This window comes from Electrophorus electricus, chromosome 25 (genome assembly GCF_013358815.1).
Source record: "Electrophorus electricus isolate fEleEle1 chromosome 25, fEleEle1.pri, whole genome shotgun sequence".
Lineage (NCBI taxonomy): Eukaryota > Metazoa > Chordata > Actinopteri > Gymnotiformes > Gymnotidae > Electrophorus > Electrophorus electricus.
Genome location: NC_049559.1, coordinates 1688182 through 1712500, shown reverse-complemented (window position 1 = coordinate 1712500; position 24319 = coordinate 1688182). Strand labels below are relative to the sequence as shown.

Genomic DNA, 24319 nt, shown 5'->3' with positions numbered 1-24319 from the left:
ACACACACACACACACACACACACACACACACACACACACACACACACACACTCACACACACACACTCACACACCCACACACACACACACACACACTCACACGCACACGCGCACACGCACACACTCACACACGCACACGCACACGCACACGCACACACACACACACACACTCACACACACACACACACACACACACACACACTCACACGCACACGCGCACATGCACACACTCACACACGCACACACACACACACACACACACACACTCACACACACACACACACACCCACACACACACACTCACTCACACACACACACACACACACACACACACACACACACACACACACACACACACACACTCACACACACACACACACACACACACCTTTCATAGTCTTTGATGGTGGTGTCTTTGCCTTGTTTGTTGTTTCAGTGGGGAAGATCCACATGTCTGATTATGTCTGTTTCCTTAATGGGATCCAGACGGTCTCGGTGAGGTTACGTCAGCCGGCGATGCCTTGGCTACAGTGTCACACAACGAGCTTTTTAGCACTGTTTGTTCAAAGCTTTGCTCGCTTGTTTGTTCTTCTATCCATCTCAGACTATTTTATTTCCACTCTACATGTGCAGCAGGATGTTTAGTGGCAAGTGACGAGAAATGGGTAATATGGTAATATGGGCTGGGGGTGTGGCTAGCATGGTAATATGGGATGGGGGCGGGTCTGGAATGGTACTATAGGATGGGGGCGGGTCTCCATGGTAATTTTGGGGGATGGGGGGCTAACATGGTAATATGGGGGGGTAGCATGTGCAGGTAGCATTCCACTGGCTGAGAAGGTCAGATAGGCCCTGGCCCTGTACATGGGGGTTGTGTGTGCGGTGTGTGTGTTTTGTGTTCACTGTAACCTTGCATCAGAGGATCTGGTGGTGTCTTCATCTCTAAGGCCATTTGTCATCGACATGCTGCAGCACAGACCATATGGTTGAAGAGGGAAAGACAGCAGATCCAGGCATTAAAGATGACTGTATCTCCACCATCTGATCATCACAGCTGACTTCTTCCCTTAACTCTTTTCACAGCGTTTTCTGTATGTAGTCGCCAGCCAGACAGTGTTCTGTAATCAGGACCAGTGTACTGTCCACTGAGTGAAGGGGGTAACATGTTGTCCACTGAGTGAAGGGGGTAATCTGTTGTCCTCTGTATGAAGGGGGTAATGTGTTGTCCACTGAGTGAAAGGGGTAATATGTTGTCCACTGAGTGAAGGGGGTAATATGTTGTCCACTGAGTGAAGGGGGTAATATGTTGTCCTCTGAGTGAAGGGGGTAATCTGTTGTCCACTAAGTGAAGGGGGTAATCTGTTGTCCACTGAGTGAAGGGGGTAATCTGTTGTCCACTGAGTGAAAGGGGTAATATGTTGTCCACTGTGTGAAGGGGGTAATATGTTGTCCACTGAGTGAAGGGGGTAATCTGTTGTCCTCTTAGTGAAGTGGGTAATATGTTGTCCACTGAGTGAAGGGGGTAATCTGTTGTCCTCTGAGTGAAGCGGGTAATCTGTTGTCCACTGAGTGAAGGGGGTAATCTGTTGTCCTCTGAGTGAAGCGGGTAATCTGTTGTCCACTGTGTGAAGGGGGTAATCTGTTGTCCTCTGTATGAAGGGGGTAATCTGTTGTCCTCTGTATGAAGGGGGTAATCTGTTGTCCTCTGTATGAAGGGGGTAATCTGTTGTCCTCTGTGTGAAGGGGGTAATCTGTTGTCCACTGTGTGAAGAGGGTAATATGTTGTCCACTAAGTGAAGGGGGTAATCTGTTGTCCACTGTGTGAAGGGGGTAATCTGTTGTCCACTGAGTGAAGGGGGTAATCTGTTGTCCTCTGAGTGAAGGGGGTAATCTGTTGTCCTCTGTATGAAGGGGGTAATGTGTTGTCCACTGAGTGAAAGGGGTAATATGTTGTCCACTGTATGAAGGGGGTAATATGTTGTCCACTGAGTGAAGGGGGTAATCTGTTGTCCACTGAGTGAAGGGGGTAATGTGTTGTCCACTGAATGAAGGGGGTAATCTGTTGTCCACTGTGTGAAGGGGGTAATATGTTGTCCACTGAGTGAAGGGGGTAATCTGTTGTCCACTGTGTGAAGGGGGTAATATGTTGTCCACTGTGTGAAGGGGGTAATATGTTGTCCTCTGAGTGAAGGGGGTAATATGTTGTCCACTAAGTGAAGGGGGTAATATGTTGTCCTCTGTATGAAGGGGGTAATCTGTTGTCCACTGTGTGAAAGGGGTAATATGTTGTCCACTGAGTGAAGGGGGTAATATGTTGTCCACTGAGTGAAGGGGGTAATCTGTTGTCCACTAAGTGAAGGGGGTAATCTGTTGTCCACTGTGTGAAGGGGGTAATCTGTTGTCCACTGAGTGAAGGGGGTAATCTGTTGTCCTCTGAGTGAAGGGGGTAATCTGTTGTCCTCTGTATGAAGGGGGTAATGTGTTGTCCACTGAGTGAAAGGGGTAATATGTTGTCCACTGTATGAAGGGGGTAATATGTTGTCCACTGAGTGAAGGGGGTAATCTGTTGTCCACTGAGTGAAGGGGGTAATGTGTTGTCCACTGAGTGAAGGGGGTAATCTGTTGTCCACTAAGTGAAGGGGGTAATCTGTTGTCCACTGTGTGAAGGGGGTAATCTGTTGTCCACTGAGTGAAGGGGGTAATCTGTTGTCCTCTGAGTGAAGGGGGTAATCTGTTGTCCTCTGTATGAAGGGGGTAATGTGTTGTCCACTGAGTGAAAGGGGTAATATGTTGTCCACTGTATGAAGGGGGTAATATGTTGTCCACTGAGTGAAGGGGGTAATCTGTTGTCCACTGAGTGAAGGGGGTAATGTGTTGTCCACTGAGTGAAGGGGGTAATCTGTTGTCCACTGTGTGAAGGGGGTAATATGTTGTCCACTGAGTGAAGGGGGTAATCTGTTGTCCACTAAGTGAAGGGGGTAATCTGTTGTCCACTGAGTGAAGGGGGTAATCTGTTGTCCACTAAGTGAAGGGGGTAATCTGTTGTCCTCTGAGTGAAGCGGGTAATCTGTTGTCCACTGTGTGAAGGGGGTAATCTGTTGTCCTCTGTATGAAGGGGGTAATCTGTTGTCCTCTGTATGAAGGGGGTAATCTGTTGTCCTCTGTATGAAGGGGGTAATCTGTTGTCCTCTGTGTGAAGGGGGTAATCTGTTGTCCACTGTGTGAAGGGGGTAATATGTTGTCCACTGTGAGAAGGGGGTAATATGTTGTCCACTGAGTGAAGGGGGTAATCTGTTGTCCACTGTGTGAAGGGGGTAATATGTTGTCCACTGTGTGAAGGGGGTAATATGTTGTCCTCTGAGTGAAGGGGGTAATCTGTTGTCCACTAAGTGAAGGGGGTAATATGTTGTCCTCTGTATGAAGGGGGTAATCTGTTGTCCACTAAGTGAAGGGGGTAATATGTTGTCCTCTGTATGAAGGGGGTAATCTGTTGTCCACTGTGTGAAAGGGGTAATATGTTGTCCACTGAGTGAAGGGGGTAATATGTTGTCCACTGAGTGAAGGGGGTAATCTGTTGTCCACTAAGTGAAGGGGGTAATCTGTTGTCCACTGTGTGAAGGGGGTAATCTGTTGTCCACTGAGTGAAGGGGGTAATCTGTTGTCCTCTGAGTGAAGGGGGTAATCTGTTGTCCTCTGTATGAAGGGGGTAATGTGTTGTCCACTGAGTGAAGGGGGTAATCTGTTGTCCTCTGAGTGAAGCAGGTAATATGTTGTCCACTGAGTGAAGGGGGTAATCTGTTGTCCTCTGAGTGAAGCAGGTAATATGTTGTCCACTGTGTGAAAGGGGTAATCTGTTGTCCACTGTCAATTTCACTAGCTCCCTAAAATGAGCAGGGTACCCCAGCTGTGATTACATTATGATGGATAAAGGGTAAGAGAGAAAGAAGTTCAAGTTCTACCACAGCTCCACAGAAACGGGACGATACAAGAAGTATTTCCATAAGAGTTCCAAATGCAAATACGTAACCAATTAACTGGAACCAAATTCAAATATGCCCATTAAGAGTGCCGAGTAAAAACAGGCAAGTTGAGTGTAGAGAAGAAGACCGCACGAGTGTACGATGGGACTGTGTTCCTAGATAAAACCCAGTGTGGTGCCGCTTACACACACTAACATTCATGCCCAAGTCTTTGTTAAGACTTGAATTCCCAGAACCTCTGGTGTTATTCTTGGATTTCACAATGAAAACATTTCTGCTCAGAAATTCCAAGTCCTTCAACTCTCACTAGATAACTTCAGCCTCATCATTTTATAATTAATGTGTGTGTGTGTTTGTGTGTATTTGTGTATATGTGTGTGTGGGTATGGGACCTCTATATATAGATAGATAGATAGATAGATAGATAGATAGATAGATAGATAGATAGATAGATAGATAGATAGATAGATAGATAGATAGATAGATAGATAGATAGATAGATAGATAGATAGATAGATAGATAGATAGATATAGATAGATAGATATATATATATATATATATATATATATATATATATATATATATATATATACACACACACACACACACACACACAAACTTTGATGTGTGATTAAGTGAGTGTTGTGGGCATGTGGATGAGTGTATATGTGTTTGTGTATATGTGTGGGTGTGGGTGGGTGTGAGTGTGTGAATGAGTGTATATGTTTGTTTGTGTGTGTGGGTGTGGGTGGGTGTGAGTGTGTGGATGAGTGTATATGTGTTTGTGTGGGTGTGGGTGTGTGGATGACTGTATATATGTTTGTGTGTGTATGTGTGTGTGTGGGTGTGTGTGTGTGGATGAGTTTATATGTGTTTGTGTGTAAGGGTGTGGGTGTGTGGATGAGTGTATATGTGTTTGTGTGTATGTGTGGGTGTGTGGATGAGTGTATATATGTTCGTGTGTATGTGTGGGTGTGGGTGTGTGGATGAGTATATATGTGTTTGTATGTATGTGTGGGTGTGGGTGGGTGTGGATGAGTGTATATGTGTTTGTGTGTATGTGTGGGTGTGTGGATGAGTGTATATGTGTTTGTGTGTATGTGTGGGTGTGTGGATGAGTGCATATGTGTTCATGTGTATGTGTGGGTGTGGGTGTGTGGATGAGTGTATATATGTTTGTTTGTATGTGTGGGTGTGGGTGGGTGTGAGTGTATGGATGAGTGTATATGTGTTTGTGTGTATGTGTGGGTGTGTGGATGAGTGTATATGTGTTTGTTTGTATGTGTGGGTGTGTGGATGAGTATATGTGTTCATGTGTCGGTGTGGGGGTGAGTGTGTGGATGAGTGTATATGTGTTTGTGTGTGTGTGTGGGTGTGTGGATGAGTGTATATGTGTTTGTGTGTGGGTGTGGGTGGGTGTGAGTGTGTGGATGACTGTATATGTGTTTGTGTGTGTGTGTGTGTGTGTGGGTGTGGGTGTGTGGATGAGTGTATATGTTTGTGTGGGTGTGAGTGTGTGGATGAGTGTATATGTGTTTGTGTGTATGTGTGGGTGTGGGTGTGGGTTGGTGTGAGTGTGTGGATGAGTGTATATGTGTTTGTGTGGGTGTGTGGATGAGTGTATATGTGTTTGTGTGTATGTGTGGGTGTGTGGATGAGTGTATATGTGTTTGTGTGTGTGGGTGTGTGGATGAGTATATATGTGTTTGTGTGTGTGTGTGTGTGTGGGTGGGTGTGAGTGTGTGTTTATTATTTCTACAAGCCTTCTTTCTGATGCAGTGTATGTCAAGATGAATATTTAATGCCAGCGTTTTGAGGGATCTGGGTGTAGAGAGCGAGAGGGCCTGTATATGGTGTGAAGGCAGAATGGATGAACCTTCAGAGACAGGGGTGCAGGCTTGTGGCTGCTGGGAGCTGTGGTTGTTGGGAACTGTAGTTGCTGGGAGCTGTAGTTGCTGGGAGCTGTAGTTGCTGGGAGCTGTAGCTGTGGCTGCTGGGAGCTGTAGTTGCTGGGAGCTGTGGTTGTTGGGAACTGTAGTTGCTGGGAGCTGTAGTTGCTGGGAGCTGTAGTTGCTGGGAGCTGTAGTTGCTAGGAGCTGTAGTTGCTGGGAGCTGTAGCTGTGGCTGCTGGGAGCTGTAGTTGCTGGGAGCTGTAGTTGCTGGGAGCTGTAGTTGCTGGGAGCTGGAGCTGTGGCTGCTGGGAGCTGTAGTTGCTGGGAGCTGGAGCTGTAGTTGCTAGGAGCTGTAGTTGCTGGGAGCTGTAGCTGTGGCTGCTGGGAGCTGTAGTTGCTGGGAGCTGTAGTTGCTGGGAGCTGGAGCTGTGGCTGCTGGGAGCTGTAGTTGCTGGGAGCTGGAGCTGTAGTTGCTAGGAGCTGTAGTTGCTGGGAGCTGTAGTTGCTGGGAGCTGTAGCTGTGGCTGCTGGGAGCTGCTACTCTCTGTGTGATCACTGCGGGAAAAACGAAGAGTGACATCAAATAGCAGCACAAATAAGAGCCAATACGACGGCTATGTAACACAAGAGTGTGCCCGCTGCGCAGTATGAGGCTCCACGGTAAAAGGAAGATTTTCTCTCTCTCTCTTTCTCTGTCTCTCCAACATTCTCTCTCTCGCTCTGTTTTATTTCTGCACAGTCAGGCGAGCCGCCTTCTTCCCAGGGCCTAATCTATCAGTGTTTTTCTCTTATCTCGCCGTTCTAAAGCCAGTCCAGATATTGATTCGTATTGTAAGGTGAGCCAAAGGACTGACTAGAATCTCCCAGCATCGTAGCTCTATTGAGTGGGTTTCAGCTGCAGGACCAGACATTGCTGGGGGGGGGGGCTGGCTTCCTCCTCCACCTCTCACAAGCACCGTGCTGCGCCTGACCTGGGATCAGCCAACGGACCTGCCGCTCCGTTCTGCATAGGGCGTCCGTGGAGTGCCAGAAAGACGAGGTGCTCCAGCAGGGTCCTGCGCCGATTCGGCCAATCTGCTAAAAGAGAGGCTGTCGCATAGGCGCCTCAGGAAACAGCTGTGTGAACAACTGGGGGTAGAATAGTAGAGAACACAAAACCGATAGGAAGTTTTGATAGGATAGGATGTGATACATCACACTATGGTTTCCTAGACGTTTAAAAGAGACCGCACAACCAACCTCAGGTAGGTAGATATCGTGTGTTGTCACACATCACCAATATGGAATCATGGCAACGTGAAAAAATGTTTACTTGGTAGTTTCAAGATGCGTAGGAATAGAAAAAAAACATTTTTACCCTGCACATCATGCGACTACATGTTATTTTAAGGTGTGATAAATCTCTTCTAATTACCTGTGAGGTATTCTAATTACCTGTGAAGTATTCTAATTACCTGTGAGGTGTTCTATCTCTGCAACCTCAGTGAGCTGCTGTTGTGTTTCCTCTGGTCTGAGCTGTGTTTTAATATTTAATAAGTTGTTTGGTGAATAATAAAGTCTAATTGTTGGTAATGTTATTTGCGTGGTGGGGGCAGACCACATTAAAAGGCTTTAGAAAGGGAGGGGCTGCAGGAGACTTGGGGAGGGGCTAAGATTGCTTGCCCCACCCACCCTACTGCAGTGACCATGCCTCCTGGTGCTGCCCTACTTCCATTGGCCCTCTCTCTCTCTCTCTCTCTCTATCTCTATCAAAGCGTTCTCTACCTCAGACGCAAAGCACGGATTACCAGACCAGCACCTGTGTGCACACCTGCTCCTTGGTTTAAAATATCCGTTGCTTAGCACACAGGTGCCCCCTGAACATAGAAACCGCTGTGATCTGCGAGAACCCAACCGTGCCTCAGGGCTGCATCTGGCATCTGTGTTCTCCCCTCGACCAAACCTGCAGCTCAAAGCAGAAGTGTTCCATCTCAGATATTAGCATCACCACACGTTTAATGCTGCCAGAATCTTTCCTGTGTCTCTGTGATTGTTTTCACTTTTCAGATACCGGAAGGAGACATCCAGGAAGCAAAAGGATTTATCCTGAAGTTCTCACATTCAGGATTTCATCACCCCATCAAGAACCCATTTAAAGAGGTCACTGGCCTACTTAGTTGCAAAACCATTTTACTATTTTTCCAGTGTTCTGGCTCCTCGTCCATTAGTGCCCGGACAGGCCATCTTTGTGAGTTTTTTTTTTTTTTCACATCAGCTAATGTATAAATGATAGCTTCCAACATAACCGGCCACAGCTCCTTTGTTGTGAGACCATTTAAACCGAGATTGTTTCAACCTCGTGCCTCGGAGACAGAACCTTTTCCGTGTTTTGGATAAGGACAAAACTGGCCACTCGTTTCAAATTAGAATTGATTGCTGCGATTTCTGGGTGATTAAACACAAACATCATTGCGGGTTCCTCTTTCCTTTTTTTAAACAGCCTGAGCACATTGACGCGACCAGTGACTGATGCAGGGCTGCTTAAGTTCCGAGGAACTGCATTAGGGTGGTAGAGACACACTAGAGGCTGTCTGCTTGAAGTGGGTGCTAATTAGCTTGCGCTCTTTGGTGCCAGGACACCTGAGGCTGGCATGGCCTTGGTTTGTGTCTGCTATCCGGGCCGGTTGGACCACGCCAGCTCCCTGTGTGCCCTTTCGTGCCTTCAGCTCCGGGGCCCCTGGACTTCACCGCGCAGTCAGCCGAAACACTCTCGCTCCTCGAACTCCCCGATTACTCATAGCACCGAAGTGATCAAAATTCTGTGAGAAAGGCCCTGGAATCACAAGCACAGAACGAGGGATGATCAGTGGAATGAGGGGACATGGACACTATTATTCCCAGTTTCTGTGGCTTACTGACCTTTATTGATTTAATCGGCTGTGTGTGTGGCTGGAATGAAATGTGCCATGACACCTGACCCCTGACCCCAGCAGTGCATTAAGTCACTCCTATTGTGGTGGTTTCCCACGGGGCCCTGCCGTCTGGGTGCGTTTAGCCAGACTCTGTCCTGTTCCATGCTTGTCTCATCTCCGGGACCGGGCCAACATTAGCCTGCGCTGTTTCGACAGGACACGAAAAACCACTTGGGTCGGACCTCTCCCCGTCTCCCCCCGCTGAGCTGCGGTGCCCAGGCCAAGCCGTGTAATAGCCTCGAACGCTTTCCCTCTCTCCCCACAACTAGAGGTATACGAGATGAGAGGGCTATTAGGGAAGTTCAGCAAGAGGTTGGAACGGCGTTTCCCAGCAAACGCTCGAGAGATCAAAAGTCAGATGCTACAGGACCGGCCGAGGCTTTTAAGAGCCAGTCCCGTGGCCACAGGAAGGCCGTTCCTCGATGACAATGTCATTAGGTCCCTCGTAATGGAATAATACAATCCTCCAAGAGGGGTTGGTTAATGCCCGACGACAGCCAGTTAAACACGGACACTCGGATAAAAGCCCAGGATGAAAGGAAGAGTGATTGGTGGAGATAGGGGGAGAGAGAGAGAGAGAGAGAGAGGGAGAAAGAAAGAAGATAAGGATATAAACCGAATAAAAACAAGAAAGATTGTGAAAAAAAGAGTGCATATATCTGCTCACCCCTGCATCCCTCACCACCACGTTTCATTACCATTGTGTGTCTGAGGTGACATGGTCATTCGTCATGTGCTTCCATGCCTGCAAGCCTGGACAGGCCCCTCTGGGGTGCTGGGACTCGGGCGCGTCTGGTCCCACGTGAGCCCCACACCCTCTTCCTCCCACTCCCGGGCCAACGGGACTGAGCATGCTCATGATACCGCACCAGCGGGACGTCTGAAGCAGGATGTGTGTAGGACAGAGTCCCGCAGTCGAGAGGACAGCAACAGAGTGAAGGGGTGACCGCATCTCGAACAGCACGACTCCGCTCTAGCGCCCCCTGCTGGCCTTCTCCGGCAGGAACGCGCAGACGGAGCGCGGGACTGGCCTCAAGACTGACCGAAGACCGCAGGACCGGTTTGATGAAGACGTTCGGGTTGATGGAAAAACATGGTTTTGGTTCACACTTCTTTTGGCAATCTTGTTCTTTCCCCATTTTAAAAAAGAAGCAGGGGGCCATAAACATAAGGAACATTAACTGCAAGACGAGAATGAAATGTAAAAACTAAAGGAGGACTGTAGGCGCATTTATACGTAGCCATTCAACTCCTCCAAGCATGTGAGACGGGAGCACTGGGGAAGGCCAGGGCCAATGGGAGGGCGTGGGCGTGGCTGGGCCGTGTTCCAGCCCTCCTAGAGAGCTTGACCGGGGCCCGGGTACGCAAGGGCACACTCACCTCATCCTTCACGCTGCATGTGTGTGCTTAGCGGCAGTGATGCATTTACACCGGTCTCTCTCTCACACACACAGGAGTCTTTTAAGAGTAAAGGTAGTGGAAGTCTTGAGTCATCAGTACATGCTGTTTCTACTGTAATATTAGACATCTGACACTTTTATCCAAAGCCACTCACAATTATGACCGAACACAACTTGAGTAATTGAGGGTTAAGGGTCTTGCTCAGGGGCCCAGCAGTGGCAACTTGGCAGTGGTGGGACTTGAACTGGCAACCTTCTGATTACTAGTCCAGTACCTTAACCACTGAACTACCACTGCCCACATTAGACACTTTTATTCATGAGATAATTATTGGTGTATTCCAGCATAATGAACAATATTTTTGGGGGGGGGGGTATGTGTGTGCGTGTGTGTGTGTGTGCGCATGTCAGTCAGTCAGGCTGTCTGTCTAAATCGTCTGTCTCTCTCTGCTGTTTACACACAAAGTCATCTGTGTGCTGTACTGGGTGGATTCCTTTGTTGGGTAGTTTTCTCCACTCATGGCTATAGTGGGTGGATTCCTTTGTTGGGTGGTTTTCTCCACTCATGGCTATAGTGGGTGGATTCCTTTGTTGGGTGGTTTTCTCCACTCATGGCTATAGTGGGTGGATTCCTTTGTTGGGTGGTTTTCTCCACTCATGGCTATAGTGTGTGGATTCCTTTGTTGGGTGGTTTTCTCCACTCATGGCTATAGTGTGTGGATTCCTTTGTTGGGTGGTTTTCTCCACTCATGGCTATAGTGTGTGGATTCCTTTGTTGGGTGGTTTTCTCCACTCATGGCTATAGTGTGTGGATTCCTTTGTTGGGTGGTTTTCTCCACTCATGGCTATAGTGTGTGGATTCCTTTGTTGGGTGGTTTTCTCCACTCATGGCTATAGTGTGTGGATTCCTTTGTTGGGTGGTTTTCTCCGGTCGTGCCTGTAGTGGGTGGATTCCTGTGTTGGGAAGAAGCCGGCGCGGGATGCAGATGCAACATGGAGCTGACGAGAAGGATCAGTGCTGACGGCATCCGAGTAGAAGACTGACATTCACACTTTGACTGATCCACGTGTGTGTGTGTGTGTGTGTGTGTGTGTGTGTGTGTGTGCGTGAGTATGTGTGTGATTGACAGCATGCGAGTGTGTGACTGACATTCACATTCACTGATCCACGTGTGTGTGTGTGTGTGTGTGCGTGCGTGGCTGCGTGTATGTGTGTGGATTACTTCCTACCCGGTGCCAACAGATCTTTGGGAATTAGCCACTCTTTCTCTGTCTCTCTCTCGCTCTCTGTCTGTCTGTCCCACTCTTTCTTTCTCACGTTGTCTCTCTTTCTCTCTCTCCCTCTCCCCCACACCATGCGACGCCAGTGAGCCCAGGCTGAGTGCCATCATGTGCCAGCTCCAAATGCCAGCAGCATGCCACCCTCACACTCTCTAAGGCTTGTTTCGTGTGCCGTGTGGATGTGGGCGCATGTTTATAAGTGTGTGTGTGTGTGTGTGTGTGTGTGTGTGTGTGTGTGTGTTCTTATTGTCTCGGTGCATTCTCTCAAACAGCTCTCAGCGCTCCCAACTCCTTTTCCTCTTTTCTAGCTGTGTCCACCATCAGCGCCCTGGTCCCTCGCGACAGATCCGACCGTATTAACTCCGGGAAGACAGAAGGTCTTTCGTTCATGTTTTTTCACGTTCCCCTTCCTCTTTTAAGCGTAAGCGGATTTGATTGTGTCGTCTGAGCTGACGCGGTCGTGCGGCGTTGTCCTCAGGTAACCGTGACGACCTGACAGTGGAGTTCTCAGATCCGCTCGCCTTGAATTCCAATCGGAACAGCCCTGACTGACCTGAAGTGAAGACTTGCCTCCCACCCCTCTCTGTGACTGTCATCCTCCGCTAACGCTCGGGAGCAACTCGTTATGCGAACAGACATTAGCAAACGCCTGCCGAGAGGTTCGCTCCCTGACAATCTAATAAGCGCTTACGGGAGACTGGAGGCAGGCGCGAGTGGGGCTCCGAGACAGAGACGCGCTCCTCGCAGGGCCCTGGCGAGCGACGCCAGCTAATATTTCACCGCTGCGGAGAGACGTGACATGATGTGCGACAGTGAAGCGCGCAGGCAGGCAAGGCACAGCCCTGCGATTCACTGCACTCATAATTACACGAGTCGCTGTTTGGGATCAGCCTCTGTACCTCGGCTGGCAGAAACATATTGTAGCAACAAGGGCATTGTATGATTGTTCCTGATAACTGGCGTGAGCGTGGACCACTGAGGACTGCTATAACGCAGCCCAGGATAAAGACTGTTGAAGGAAACGCCGCGTGGGTCATATATGTGTCTCTTTAGTGTGATTCGCCACGTACAGAACCATCAGACGTGCGTCAAAGCAGACACACGCCTCCGTGCTCACAAACGACTCGCTGGAGAAGTGTGTTCATTTGATCATTGTGTATTTTAATAGCACCGTGTTGGTCTGCACAAGACACTCTCCGAAGCTGGGGTCGCCCATATCACAAGGCCTCGCTCACTGCTCCTGCTTTCCACCAGTTAGGCGCTCACCTATGCCCCTGGGCTTCAAACTCCGCCCCCTGGGCTTCAAACTCCGCCCCTGCCTGCGTAAAAGGCGTGTCTTCACCCCTCTAGTCCAAAGCAGTACCATCATGTGTTTTGTTTTGTTTTTTCCTTTCTGACAGCTCTACACGGCCTTTGCCAGAGAATGCTAACCGAGGCGCAGACGGTGTTAATTGTGTGGCTGTGCTGGGATCTCTCTTCCACACTTAACCGGTTAGGAGATGAGCGCGGTTTGGACATAACAAAAAGACGATGTGATGTAATCACTTTGGGCCGATTACCCGGTTTGTGCCAAATCTGGGTGTTGGTTTGCTGTGACGGTCAGGTGGACACCTCACCACCTCACTACACCCAGCCTTATGTGGCTAACCTGCAGTCTGCTGTACTTGAAAACCTGTTTTGGAGATGGTATAAGGGAATACTGTACAAGGAAATTTTGTATGCAGGCAGTAAGGAAACACAGCAGACTATGGATAAGGCACTAGTATATACTGGGAATATGGGAATACTGTATACATGATGCTGATAAATTAATACTTTATATATTTTGGGGAAAGCAAATACTGTAAGCTAGAAATAAAGGAATGCACTATGTTAGGGATATGGGAATAATGGATGGGTATTAGGGAATATTATATGTTAGAAGTATAGGAATATTTTATGTTGCCTGTAAGGGAATACCGTACGTTTGTTCTGGATATGGGAGCACTGTTTATTGGAAATAAAGGAATACAGTATGTATGTGCTGGATAAGGGAGCACTGTTTATCGGAAATAAGGGAATAATGTATGCATGTTCTGGATAAGGGAGCACTGTTTATCGGAAATCAGGGAATAGTGTATGTTAGGGATAAGTGAACACTGTATGCTGATGAAGTGGAAAACAAATGTATGTACACCAGAGGGAGGATGTGGCTGGGTTGCCAAGATACAACAGTGGGAGGGATTAGGTTATGACCGTTACCACGGTACCAGTGATGTAACCAATTGCAATGAGTTCTCGCTAACCCCACCCCCTTCTTTCTCTCTCTTTCTCTTTCTTTCTCTCTCTCTCTCTCTCACTCTCGCTCTCTCTCTTTCTCGCAGACTGTCTACAAACACTGGCTGTGTTCCCAGTACTTCCAGATCACACAGATGCACTGCAGTAACAGGATTCCATGCGGGCAGTACTGCCTGGAGGTCCAACAGAGGTGCCCCTTCATATTGCCTGACAACGATGAGCTCATTTACGGTGGAAGCCCCAGTTTTATATGCACAGGTGGGCAACGGACCTGTGGCTGTCCCTCTGTGCTTTGTTGCACTGCAGTGCCGTGAAACCCTCTGCGTCCCCGTCGCTCGTCCGAGTTTGTCTCTGACACCACCTGCTGGTTATGGAGAGAAGTGCAAGTGGTGAGACTGCGCGGGCACAGTGCAGGCTTCTTTACCCGCCCTTTTGCTTCTTTGTGGCACAGCTGAATTTGACACATAAAGGCATTTTCAGAAACAATAATGAGACTCCTTAAGACAACGTTTTGATTACAGACAACATCTCAGATGATCAGTGTCCTCAGGACATGCTGAGTGTGAGTGTGTGTGTGTGTGTGTGTGTGTGTGTGTGAGTGTGAGTGTGTGTGTGTGTGTGTGTGTGTGAGTGTGTGTGTGTGTGTGTGTGTGTGTGTGTTTGTGTGTGTGTGTGAGTGTATATATATATATATATATATATATATATATATATATATCACATACATATATACACACACTCCCCTTTTTCTTACTGATTAATGCCTCTGAGTAATAAACTGCTAATAAATGATGAATATTTAAGAGAATAGTCACACATACTTGTCTGACTGGTGAAACTGTAACGGTCTCTGATCATTTTAACTACACAAATTTGCAAAATTCCTCTTACGTTGCAGAATTTCAAAACTCAATTTTCCTTCAAAAATCAGGCCCACACACACAGGCATGGGTGCTGTTCTGTATGACAACGTGAATCATTCTGTCTCCAGGGCTTCTGGAGGACGTCCCATCCGATGTGGAAGCAGAGTGCTGCGACGTCCGATGGGATGCCAAGGCGGACAACAGCTCTAGAGGCACGCTGAAAAGAACTCACCCGTCGTGCCAACACGCCACCTCGCTGAGCTCGGCGGCCGCCTCCAGACTGTGCAACAGCAGACTCAAACTCGGCCTGCTCGTGTTGGTCCTGCTACACACGGTCGCCACCATCACGGCGTGCCACAACCTCACCACCCTCTCCCCCCTGGAGGAGAACTCGGCCAACGAGGAGTGACGAGTGCGGCCCGGCGGGTTTTAGCCGGCGGCTGCGCCCCCCCTCCATGCCTGCAAGGAGTTGTGTTGTGTGGACGCGCAGTCGAGCAGGCATACACACGTACACAGGCAGGGCCCACAGACACTCAAGAACGCTGGACTAACCCAACGTCACATGTAGGGGAGGGGACGCCGCAGCCTTTGTTGGAAGAGGCCGGTCTAAGGCGGAGTTCCCTCGCACCGCATTTTTTTTGTTTTTTTTTTTTTTTTTACACTGTGTCTATGATTTTGGATTTCTGTTGCACTAGATAACTAACAGGATCTGTTCATGTTCTCCTTTTCTTTTCACTAATGGTCTCTGTGCAGCAAGGGATTTGACAAACGAGTGCGTCGCGCGCGGAGTGCTGAGAGGGAAATTCGAGAGCGCATGCACGCGCACATCTGCGTCCGCCCATACGTTTCCCCTTTTGTGTTCATTATCGTAGTGCATTCTGCTGAGAGCTGCTCTGTGCATCCTAGGATTAACTACGGAGTTTGAACAGGTCGGAGCGTTTTTGAGATCTACCTAACGCAAAATCCAAACGCGCAGCTTAGCCCGCGTGATTTTGATTCTCCCTTCGGTTCTCCCTCCCTAAAGCCGAGCGCGCGGTGCAGGCGCAGCAGGGCCGCAGCTCCCCCGGGTGGCAGGTATGCGCGCGACACGCCGAGACGTCATCGGCCGGGAGCTGGAGCGCTCGTGGTCGACGATGCGATGGTCAGACTGAAATCTTGGGTAAATCGGTCAGCGCGGGCGTTAGCTGATTCCTCTTCTGTATGTCCACTCAACCTGCACAAAAACAACATTAAGTCCCCAAGTCTGTTTAAATGCCCTTAGTAGAATATTTATATAGATATATTCTCTACTCTGTATCCTATAACTGCATGGTATGTTCAGTGTTTAGACTACACAGCCTAAATTCTATGAATAGATCCAAATGATCTGAAGGCAACGCATTTACAGTGCGATGCATTTGGAGCAGAGGTCTCAGCTGAAATGACTCCAGGTTTTATTTGGGACAACGGATTTAGCCAGGAAAAAAAAACAGATGACAGGAAAAGCACCCAAAAGACCCCACGACCCGCTGCTTTGTGCTGCTTTTCCCGAACATCTCCTCTACCACAGTAAAGGGCTTCCCCACTGTTTACACATTCACACACTTCTGCAGTGCTTGCTGAGATTAATATTGCTTCAACAGATTAGTTATACTTTTTTTTTTATTTTTTTTACCCAGGTTCAAGTGTGGACTAAGACAAAAAAAAAACAACAAAAAAAAACAATAAAAACCAAACAAACTGATTTGTTGCTGCAAAGAAGTGATGATCAACCACAGGAAGTTAAACGCTCTATCCGGCAGGGCAAACCTGAGTGACCCAAAGATATGGGAGCTTTTCACCGTCAGATTACGCAGAGGAGATGCTAAGGGCTGATTTTCTGTTTTATTTATCATTTGTCTGTTTGCCCACAGGTATGTTCTTACACAGCTCTTTCTACATTCCCAGAGACACACTCGCGCGCGCACACACAAAATGTCTCCCGTACGTGTGAATGCTCACGTATGTATTCCATGATCAAGTCTTAATCTCAGTCACATTATCTGACTTCAGTTGCAGACACAGCAATTCTTGGACCAGCAGCAGGGACAGGCTCAACTCTTCTCATTGTGCAATAAGACCTCATAAAACATTTAAGTCACAATATGTCACTGATTAACATGACTTGTATGCTTTTATAGATCTGTTTTCCGAGGTGAGGTGAGTGAGCTATAGCTAGGACTGTTAGATAAAGGCTATTTAATCACAGGTTTTGATTACTCTCTGTGCTCTTGAGAAAAACAACGATCTATAATATTGTTGTTTTGCAGAAATGTGCAGAAGCTGTGCAGAAGGCTAAATGTGTGTATGTGCAGAACTGCATTATGGGTACCGCTACCTTTTTGTATGTCAACTATTCCCACAAATTGGCGTACAGACTCTTGTATGCTTTGCCAGTGTTGATACCTTTTTCTTCTTTCCCAAAATAAGGACAAGAGATCAAGATCAAATATTTCAAAGAAATTTAACTAGAAAAAAAACCCTACGTGGTATAAGTACAAATATGACAATGCACAGGTACAATTTCTGTTCAGTTCAAATTCAACAGAAATTCAGTTTAGGTCAAACTGTATTAAACATATTTAAGTATTGAAAATGTTTCCTCTATCATTGTTCATCCTCTCGTTCTCAGTGGCTTGCTGTGATGTAAGCTGTACGGAATCTTACACACAGCAAGCCTCGCCTCCTGTTAAAACCTTGGCCATTAATTCAGTAGTTCTGTGTTGCTTTCCCAGAATACGCTTGGACTGATAATCTAGTGTGTTAAACGTGAAATGGAACTGAGAGCTGGATTAAAAGCAGAGAGATGTGAGCTGTAACCTGCTGGGAATGTTAGGTCAGGAGGGATTATGAGGCTCTGATGATAAATCATTATTGAGAAGACCACGGAGAGCAGCCCTCCAGAGGTCTTATTAACCCACACATAACGCTGGACTTTCTTCTGAGACCACCTGCTCTGGAGTGTCCTAGGCGGAATTAGTCGCTCCATTCATCTGCCCAGACATCCAGCACACACACACACACACACTCCTATCCAAAAATAAACAAAGAAACGGCTCCGGCGTCCCCATCTGTGCTTGGCAGGGAAGAAGAGAAGGAAAGAGAACAGAGGAGAAAGGAATCGAGACGACGATAGCAAAAGAGAGGAAGTCACGGGAGATGGAGAGAAGGGAGAGAGAAGAAGAACTCCCTGCTGAACAGCTGAGCGTGTGACGCGTTCATTTGCGGAAACTCGGAGTTCGCCGTGTGTCGGGTTAACACTAACAAAATCACATTGGAATATTAGTTGCCCCTGCCCCCCGTAACCCTTTACACGCATTGTGTAAACGATGTTTTAAGTGTCATGATATTTCAGAAACACAAGGTCTGCGTTGTTATTGTATAGACTCTACCTTTCAGTCCAGCTCACTGACTACCGGTGTTGAATGAGACGACATTTGCATCCAGTGCCCACCCACTGAGTACGTGCTATGTCAGCATTACCGGTTCTGTGAATCTTGTCATTGCAACTACAGGTAGCTACTTTTGTTCTATGTTTCCGTGTGTTTGCGTGAGCCCCAGTCACTCAGCTTCAGGTTGACCACCAGAACGAATGGAACAGATGCCTGATAATATTGCTTAATACCACCAAACTTACTATTAAGGTGTATTTTATGCTTGCCTACATACAGTATATGTTCATTTTCAGCTGTTCACACCACTGTGTAAGTAGTCCCCCATGCATCTCCACTTAACAAGCAGAAATTCTCTCTCTCTCTCTCTCTCTCTCTCTCTCTCTCTCTCTCTCTCTCTCTCTCTCTCTCTCTCTCTCTCTCTCTCTCTCTCTCTCTCTCGTGGACCTATGCAGCCCTGAACCTCAGTCGTTCTTCTGTTGTAAATATGAGAATGCTGAACTATGTACGTTCCAGTTTGATTTTGAGGTTTCCTCGCGTTCCCAGTTGCTCCTTTTTTATTCCTCTTTTGTAAGTGTCTGAAATCACTGGCTGGGTTTTGGCGGAGTTCTGTCTTGACTAGTTGGGTTCAACAATAAGGACTATCATCTGAATCACATCCTCAGCACCTGAAGGCTGTGATTTTTAAAAAAGGAAAAAACAGAGAGAGACAATTATTTAAAAAGGTGGAAAAGGCATTTAGAGGTTAAAAGGCATATAGAGATAATATTATGACTATGATTATTTAAAAAAAGATACTACCGGTATATTGTAATATTATAGATGATTTAGTTCAGTAACTTTAATTTTTTACAAACTTTGATGAATTATTTATAAAAAAAAAAAAAATCTCACAATTCATAATCTTTTCAAAGGTATGAAAACTACTGCTAAAAATAAACACAGAGATGTAATCTGTTCATTTGTATGTGAGTGTTCTTTCATGCCAGAATTGGATTTTGAAATATTTGCAAGTCCTGTTCGTAGGCACGAGCGGCATCTCAGAACACCGCGAATGTCCGATGGAGCCCACGCGACCCTTAGAACGGCGACCCGCGCAGCGAAACGCTGCGTAATGACGTAATTACGTGGCGACATCTGGACGGATTTACAGACTAAATCTCAGACCACTGACTCTGAAGGTCAGACCTTTAAGTTAAAGTATTATTTGAAATGATTGTCCGGCAGTTTATAAGAATGGTTGAAGTGTTCGTGTCACGCGCGCCGTTTCCAGTCGCTCGTGCAGTTTCCGTCGGAAGGATTAAAGCGTGACACACGGAAGCGGCGCGGCGCGGTTCTAGCCGGAGCGAAGTCCGGGCGGAATGGATGCAGGCGACCGGTCCCGAACGGCTCACGCGTGAAATAAAGTCTCTTCTGGCCAGGAGGTGTGTCGCTGGACAATGCAGTAAACGTAAGTGGCCGTGTTCGCGCTGGCCAGCTGTGCCTGACGTGGCTAAATGAGCTGGGGGGGGTCATATGGATCTCTGACTAGCTGGTTAAATGAGCTGGGGGGGGGGTTATATGGATCTCTGACTAGCTGGTTAAATGAGCTGGGGGGTTATATGGATCTCTGACTAGCTGGTTAAATGAGCTGGGGGGTCATATGGATCTCTGACTAGCTGGTTAAATGAGCTGGGGGTCATATGGATCTCTGACTAGCTGGTTAAATGAGCTGGGGGGTCATATGGATCTCTGACTAGCTGGTTAAATGAGCTGGGGGGTTATATGGATCTCTGACTAGCTGGTTAAATGAGCTGGGGGGGGTCATATGGATCTCTGACTAGCTGGTTAAATGAGCTGGGGGTCATATGGATCTCTGACTAGCTGGTTAAATGAGCTGGGGGGTTATATGGATCTCTGACTAGCTGGTTAAATGAGCTGGGGGGGTTATATGGATCTCTGACTAGCTGGTTAAATGAGCTGGGGGGGTCATATGAATCTCTGACTAGCTGGTTAAATGAGCTGGGGGGTCATATGGATCTCTGACTAGCTGGTTAAATGAGCTGGGGGGGGGTTATATGGATCTCTGACTAGCTGGTTAAATGAGCTGGGGGGTTATATGGATCTCTGACTAGCTGGTTAAATGAGCTGGGGGGGGTCATATGGATCTCTGACTAGCTGGTTAAATGAGCTGGGGGTCATATGGATCTCTGACTAGCTGGTTAAATGAGCTGGGGGGTTATATGGATCTCTGACTAGCTGGTTAAATGAGCTGGGGGGGTCATATGGATCTCTGACTAGCTGGTTAAATGAGCTGGGGGGGTCATATGGATCTCTGACTAGCTGGTTAAATGAGCTGGGGGGGTCATATGGATCTCTGACTAGCTGGTTAAATGAGCTGGGGGGTCATATGGATCTCTGACTAGCTGGTTAAATGAGCTGGGGGTCATATGGATCTCTGACTAGCTGGTTAAATGAGCTGGGGGGTTATATGGATCTCTGACTAGCTGGTTAAATGAGCTGGGGGGTCATATGGATCTCTGACTAGCTGGTTAAATGAGCTGGGGGTCATATGGATCTCTGACTAGCTGGTTAAATGAGCTGGGGGGTTATATGGATCTCTGACTAGCTGGTTAAATGAGCTGGGGGGTCATATGGATCTCTGACTAGCTGGTTAAATGAGCTGGGGGGTCATATGGATCTCTGACTAGCTGGTTAAATGAGCTGGGGGGTCATATGGATCTCTGACTAGCTGGTTAAATGAGCTGGGGGGTCATATGGATCTCTGACTAGCTGGTTAAATGAGCTGGGGGTCATATGGATCTCTGACTAGCTGGTTAAATGAGCTGGGGGGTCATATGGATCTCTGAATAGCTGGTTAAATGAGCTGGGGGGTCATATGGATCTCTGAATAGCTGGTTAAATGAGCTGGGGGTCATATGGATCTCTGACTAGCTGGTTAAATGAGCTGGGGGGTCATATGGATCTCTGAATAGCTGGTTAAATGAGCTGGGGGGTCATATGGATCTCTGAATAGCTGGTTAAATGAGCTGGGGGGTCATATGGATCTCTGAATAGCTGGTTAAATGAGCTGGGGGGTCATATGGATCTCTGAATAGCTGGTTAAATGAGCTGGGGGGTCATATGGATCTCTGAATAGCTGGTTAAGTGATCTGGGGGTAATATGCATATCTAACTAGCTGGTTAAGTGATCTGGGGGTAATATGGATCTATAACTAGCTGGGTAAATGAGCTGGGGGGTAATATGCATATCTACCTAGCTGGTTAAGTGATCTGGGGGTAATATGGATCTCTAACTAGCTGGATGAGCTGGGTGGATAATCTGTAACTAACTAATATAGAGTTTTATAAATTATAATATAATCTAACTGGATTGCTAGCTGGTTATCAAGCAGTTGAGCAGCAGCACCCAAGTTTGGGAAAGCCAAACCAGCAGCTGACGAGACTTCGAGAGAGCGAGAAGTGGGTTAGCTAATGCTAACTAGCTACTCACGCTACCAGCGGTAGCTAAGCTACCTTAGCCGAGTTCCCTCGGCAGCTAACCTACCTTAGCTGGCTCTCCCATCACCGTGTCTTACCAAAGCTGGCTAGGCTAGGCTAGGCTAGCTAGCTAATGTTACTGGCTATCTTAGCTTAGTTTAGCTTAGCCTGGACTGGTCGCTGCACTCCTGTCGCTCACCACCCTCTCGCTGGCTAGCTCGTGGTTTAGCGAAGATAAAAGTGAAGACAGGAGATGGTTATTAGTTAGGATAAGAGTGAAGACGGGATGGCATTCTCACAAAGGTATTGACGGCTCATGGTTTAGTTAGGATAAGGGTGAAGACGGGAGATTCTCACAGCGGTGCTGACAGGTAGTTCGCTACCGTCCTTCCGTCTGTGTCTACCTGTTGTTGCTAGTTAACTTAGCTCTGCGTAGCGTGCGGTTACTTCATACCGGGCGTAGCTAGTTTAGTGAGCTAACGTAGCCGAGCGGCGGGTTTGTCGTGTGCTTAAGAAGCAGATGGTCAGAACGGAGAAATGAATCTTTATAACGTTAATCTTTTATAACGTCTAAGGTCGGCTGAGACCGCGGGGAGGTAGATTAGCTGGCTAGCTAACGTACGAGCTGGTGGGCACTGCTAACGCCAGGTATGGAGTTGTATTAGCATTTGGTCAATCCAATTTTTAACAACCCTTTTTTTTTGTTTCCATATCTCTCGTTTCCACTTAAAAGTGTTTAACAAACCTCATGCTACCAGTGGGCTATTTTTATGTTCTTCATGTCTGTGTTCTGATTTGTCCCTAGAGTGTCTGTTAAGTGAGCTTGCGGTGTCTCTTGCCAGCCTGGTTGTCATGGAGAAGTCCTGGCGGTTGTGGGGCGCACTGGAGCGATGCATGGTGACCGTGGGCTCCTTGTCTTGGGGCGCTTGCCGCATCTCCCTGCTGGTCCTCATCCTCACCTTCCACCTGCACGGGGGCCTCCTGCTGTTGGGCCTCATCCTGGCGTCTGTGGCCGGGATCCTCTACAAGTTCCAGGACGTGCTGCTCTACTTCCCTGACCAGCCTTCGTCCTCGCGCCTGTACGTCCCCATGCCGACGGGGATCCCCCACGAGAACGTCTACGTGCGCACCAAAGACGGCGTGCGGCTCAACCTCATCCTGCTCCGCTACACGGGCGAGAACCCGGCAGCCGCGCCCACCGTCCTGTACTTTCACGGCAACGCCGGCAACATCGGCCACCGCGTGCCCAACGCGCTGCTCATGCTGGTGAACCTGAAGGCCAACGTGGTGCTGGTCGACTACCGAGGCTACGGCAAGAGCGACGGCGAGCCCAGCGAAGACGGCCTCTACCAGGATGCAGAGGCCACGCTGGACTACATCATGTCCCGGCCGGACGTGGACAAGACCAAGATGGTGCTGTTCGGCCGCTCGCTGGGTGGCGCCGTGGCTATCCGCCTGGCCTCGGTCAACCCGCACCGTGTGGCCGCAATCGTGGTGGAGAACACCTTCCTCAGCATCCCGCACATGGCAGCCACGCTGTTCTCTTTCTTTCCCGTGCGCTACCTGCCGCTCTGGTGCTACAAGAACAAGTTCCTGTCCTACCGGCACGTGGCTCAATGCCGCATGCCCTCGCTCTTCGTCTCGGGCCTGTCGGACCAGCTCATCCCGCCCGTGATGATGAAGCAGCTGTACGAGCTGTCGCCCGCGCGGACTAAGCGACTCGCCATCTTCCCCGAGGGCACGCACAACGACACTTGGCAGTGCCAGGGCTACTTCGCCGCCCTGGAGCAGTTCATGAAGGAGCTTCTGAAGAGCCATGTGCAGGAGGAGCAGAGCCAGGGCTCAGCCAGTGTTACCATCATCTAGAGCGGGAGGCGCCTGCGCCTGCCCGCCGTGACGCGACGTACGTGTTTGTTTCTTGGTTTGCCCCTCCCTCTTCACCAGGGTCACTCCCAGCACTTATTTCTCGCCCGTGGTACTGAGCGTTCGTCCGTGGTGGATTCAGAGTGAAGGATGGCCGTGTGTTGTCCTTTTTCCTTTGCTGTTTGAGATATGAATGCATGAGTGATCTGCTTCGACGGTGTAATGTCTTCTTGGCCTTTCTGCACTTGCACTCATTCGCGGTGATTGTACAGAATTTTTCAAATATATACATGCACACATACAAAGACCTCCTGCAAGTCCTACTCTATAATAAACTTATTTGCCTAATGTTGGGCAACGTGTTGAGCTTTTTGGTCAATGTAATTCTTATTTCCCCACCCCCCTCACATGTTGTCTTCATACAGTGGAAGTCACTTAAATGCTTGTTTGAGACAAGAAATCCTAAGGGCTAACTGTGTTCAAGACTGTAACATGGCCCACAGCAAGCCCTGTGTGTGTGTGTGTGTGTGTGTGTGTGTGTGTGTGTGTGTGTGTGTGTGGCCAGACATTCGGAGCGAGCTTTGAAACATGGTTGTAGTTTTGTGAGCCTGTGTTTTTGCGGTGATCCTAAAAGGCTCTGTGGGATTCAGGTGGAGTTGCTGTCACCCACCTCCTGCCCACTCACTGACGGAGGCTGAAAATCACCTCAGGAAACCACTGATCTTCTCAGAGAATCTTCGTAGCTGGAGGTCTGGAGCATTGGGTGATTTAAACGCATGCCCTTCTGCACAAACAAATTGCGCTGTTTTCTTTTTTGGCACAATCGCTCTTTTAAAGTTTATCACAAAGTGGCTGGACGGCGAGGCTAGTGCAGACCGTAACGCACATCACTGAAAAAGAGCTGTTTCACCTGTGCTGAAA

General features: G+C 48.1%; 2 protein-coding genes across 6 annotated transcripts in view; both read left to right on the top strand.

Moving 5' to 3' along the window:
* Positions 1–18416, top strand: part of LOC113584892 (transmembrane protein FAM155A) — an 80322-nt gene extending 61906 nt beyond the window's left edge. The window contains exons 2-3 of the mRNA XM_035522683.1: positions 13869–14040; positions 14774–18416. Coding sequence (XP_035378576.1) covers positions 13869–14040; positions 14774–15054 — 453 coding nt within the window. The 3' untranslated portion in view covers positions 15055–18416. The remainder of the gene's footprint in view (positions 1–13868; positions 14041–14773) is intronic.
* An 820-nt stretch (positions 18417–19236) lies between these two features.
* abhd13 (abhydrolase domain containing 13) lies at positions 19237–23764 on the top strand. Of its 5 annotated transcripts, none has more exons than XM_027032507.2 (3): positions 21715–21838; positions 22111–22183; positions 22341–23764. In XM_027032507.2, exon 3 carries the CDS (start codon positions 22388–22390, stop codon positions 23399–23401), a length of 1014 nt encoding a protein of 337 aa, XP_026888308.2. In that variant the 5' UTR covers positions 21715–21838; positions 22111–22183; positions 22341–22387; the 3' UTR covers positions 23402–23764. The 5 variants fall into 5 exon arrangements, with proteins under 5 accessions (XP_026888305.2, XP_026888308.2, XP_026888306.2 ...); XM_035522867.1 differs by lacking the exon at positions 21715–21838 and adding an exon at positions 21845–21906; XM_027032504.2 differs by lacking the exons at positions 21715–21838; positions 22111–22183 and adding an exon at positions 19237–19505.
* Positions 23765–24319: the final 555 nt, after the last annotated feature.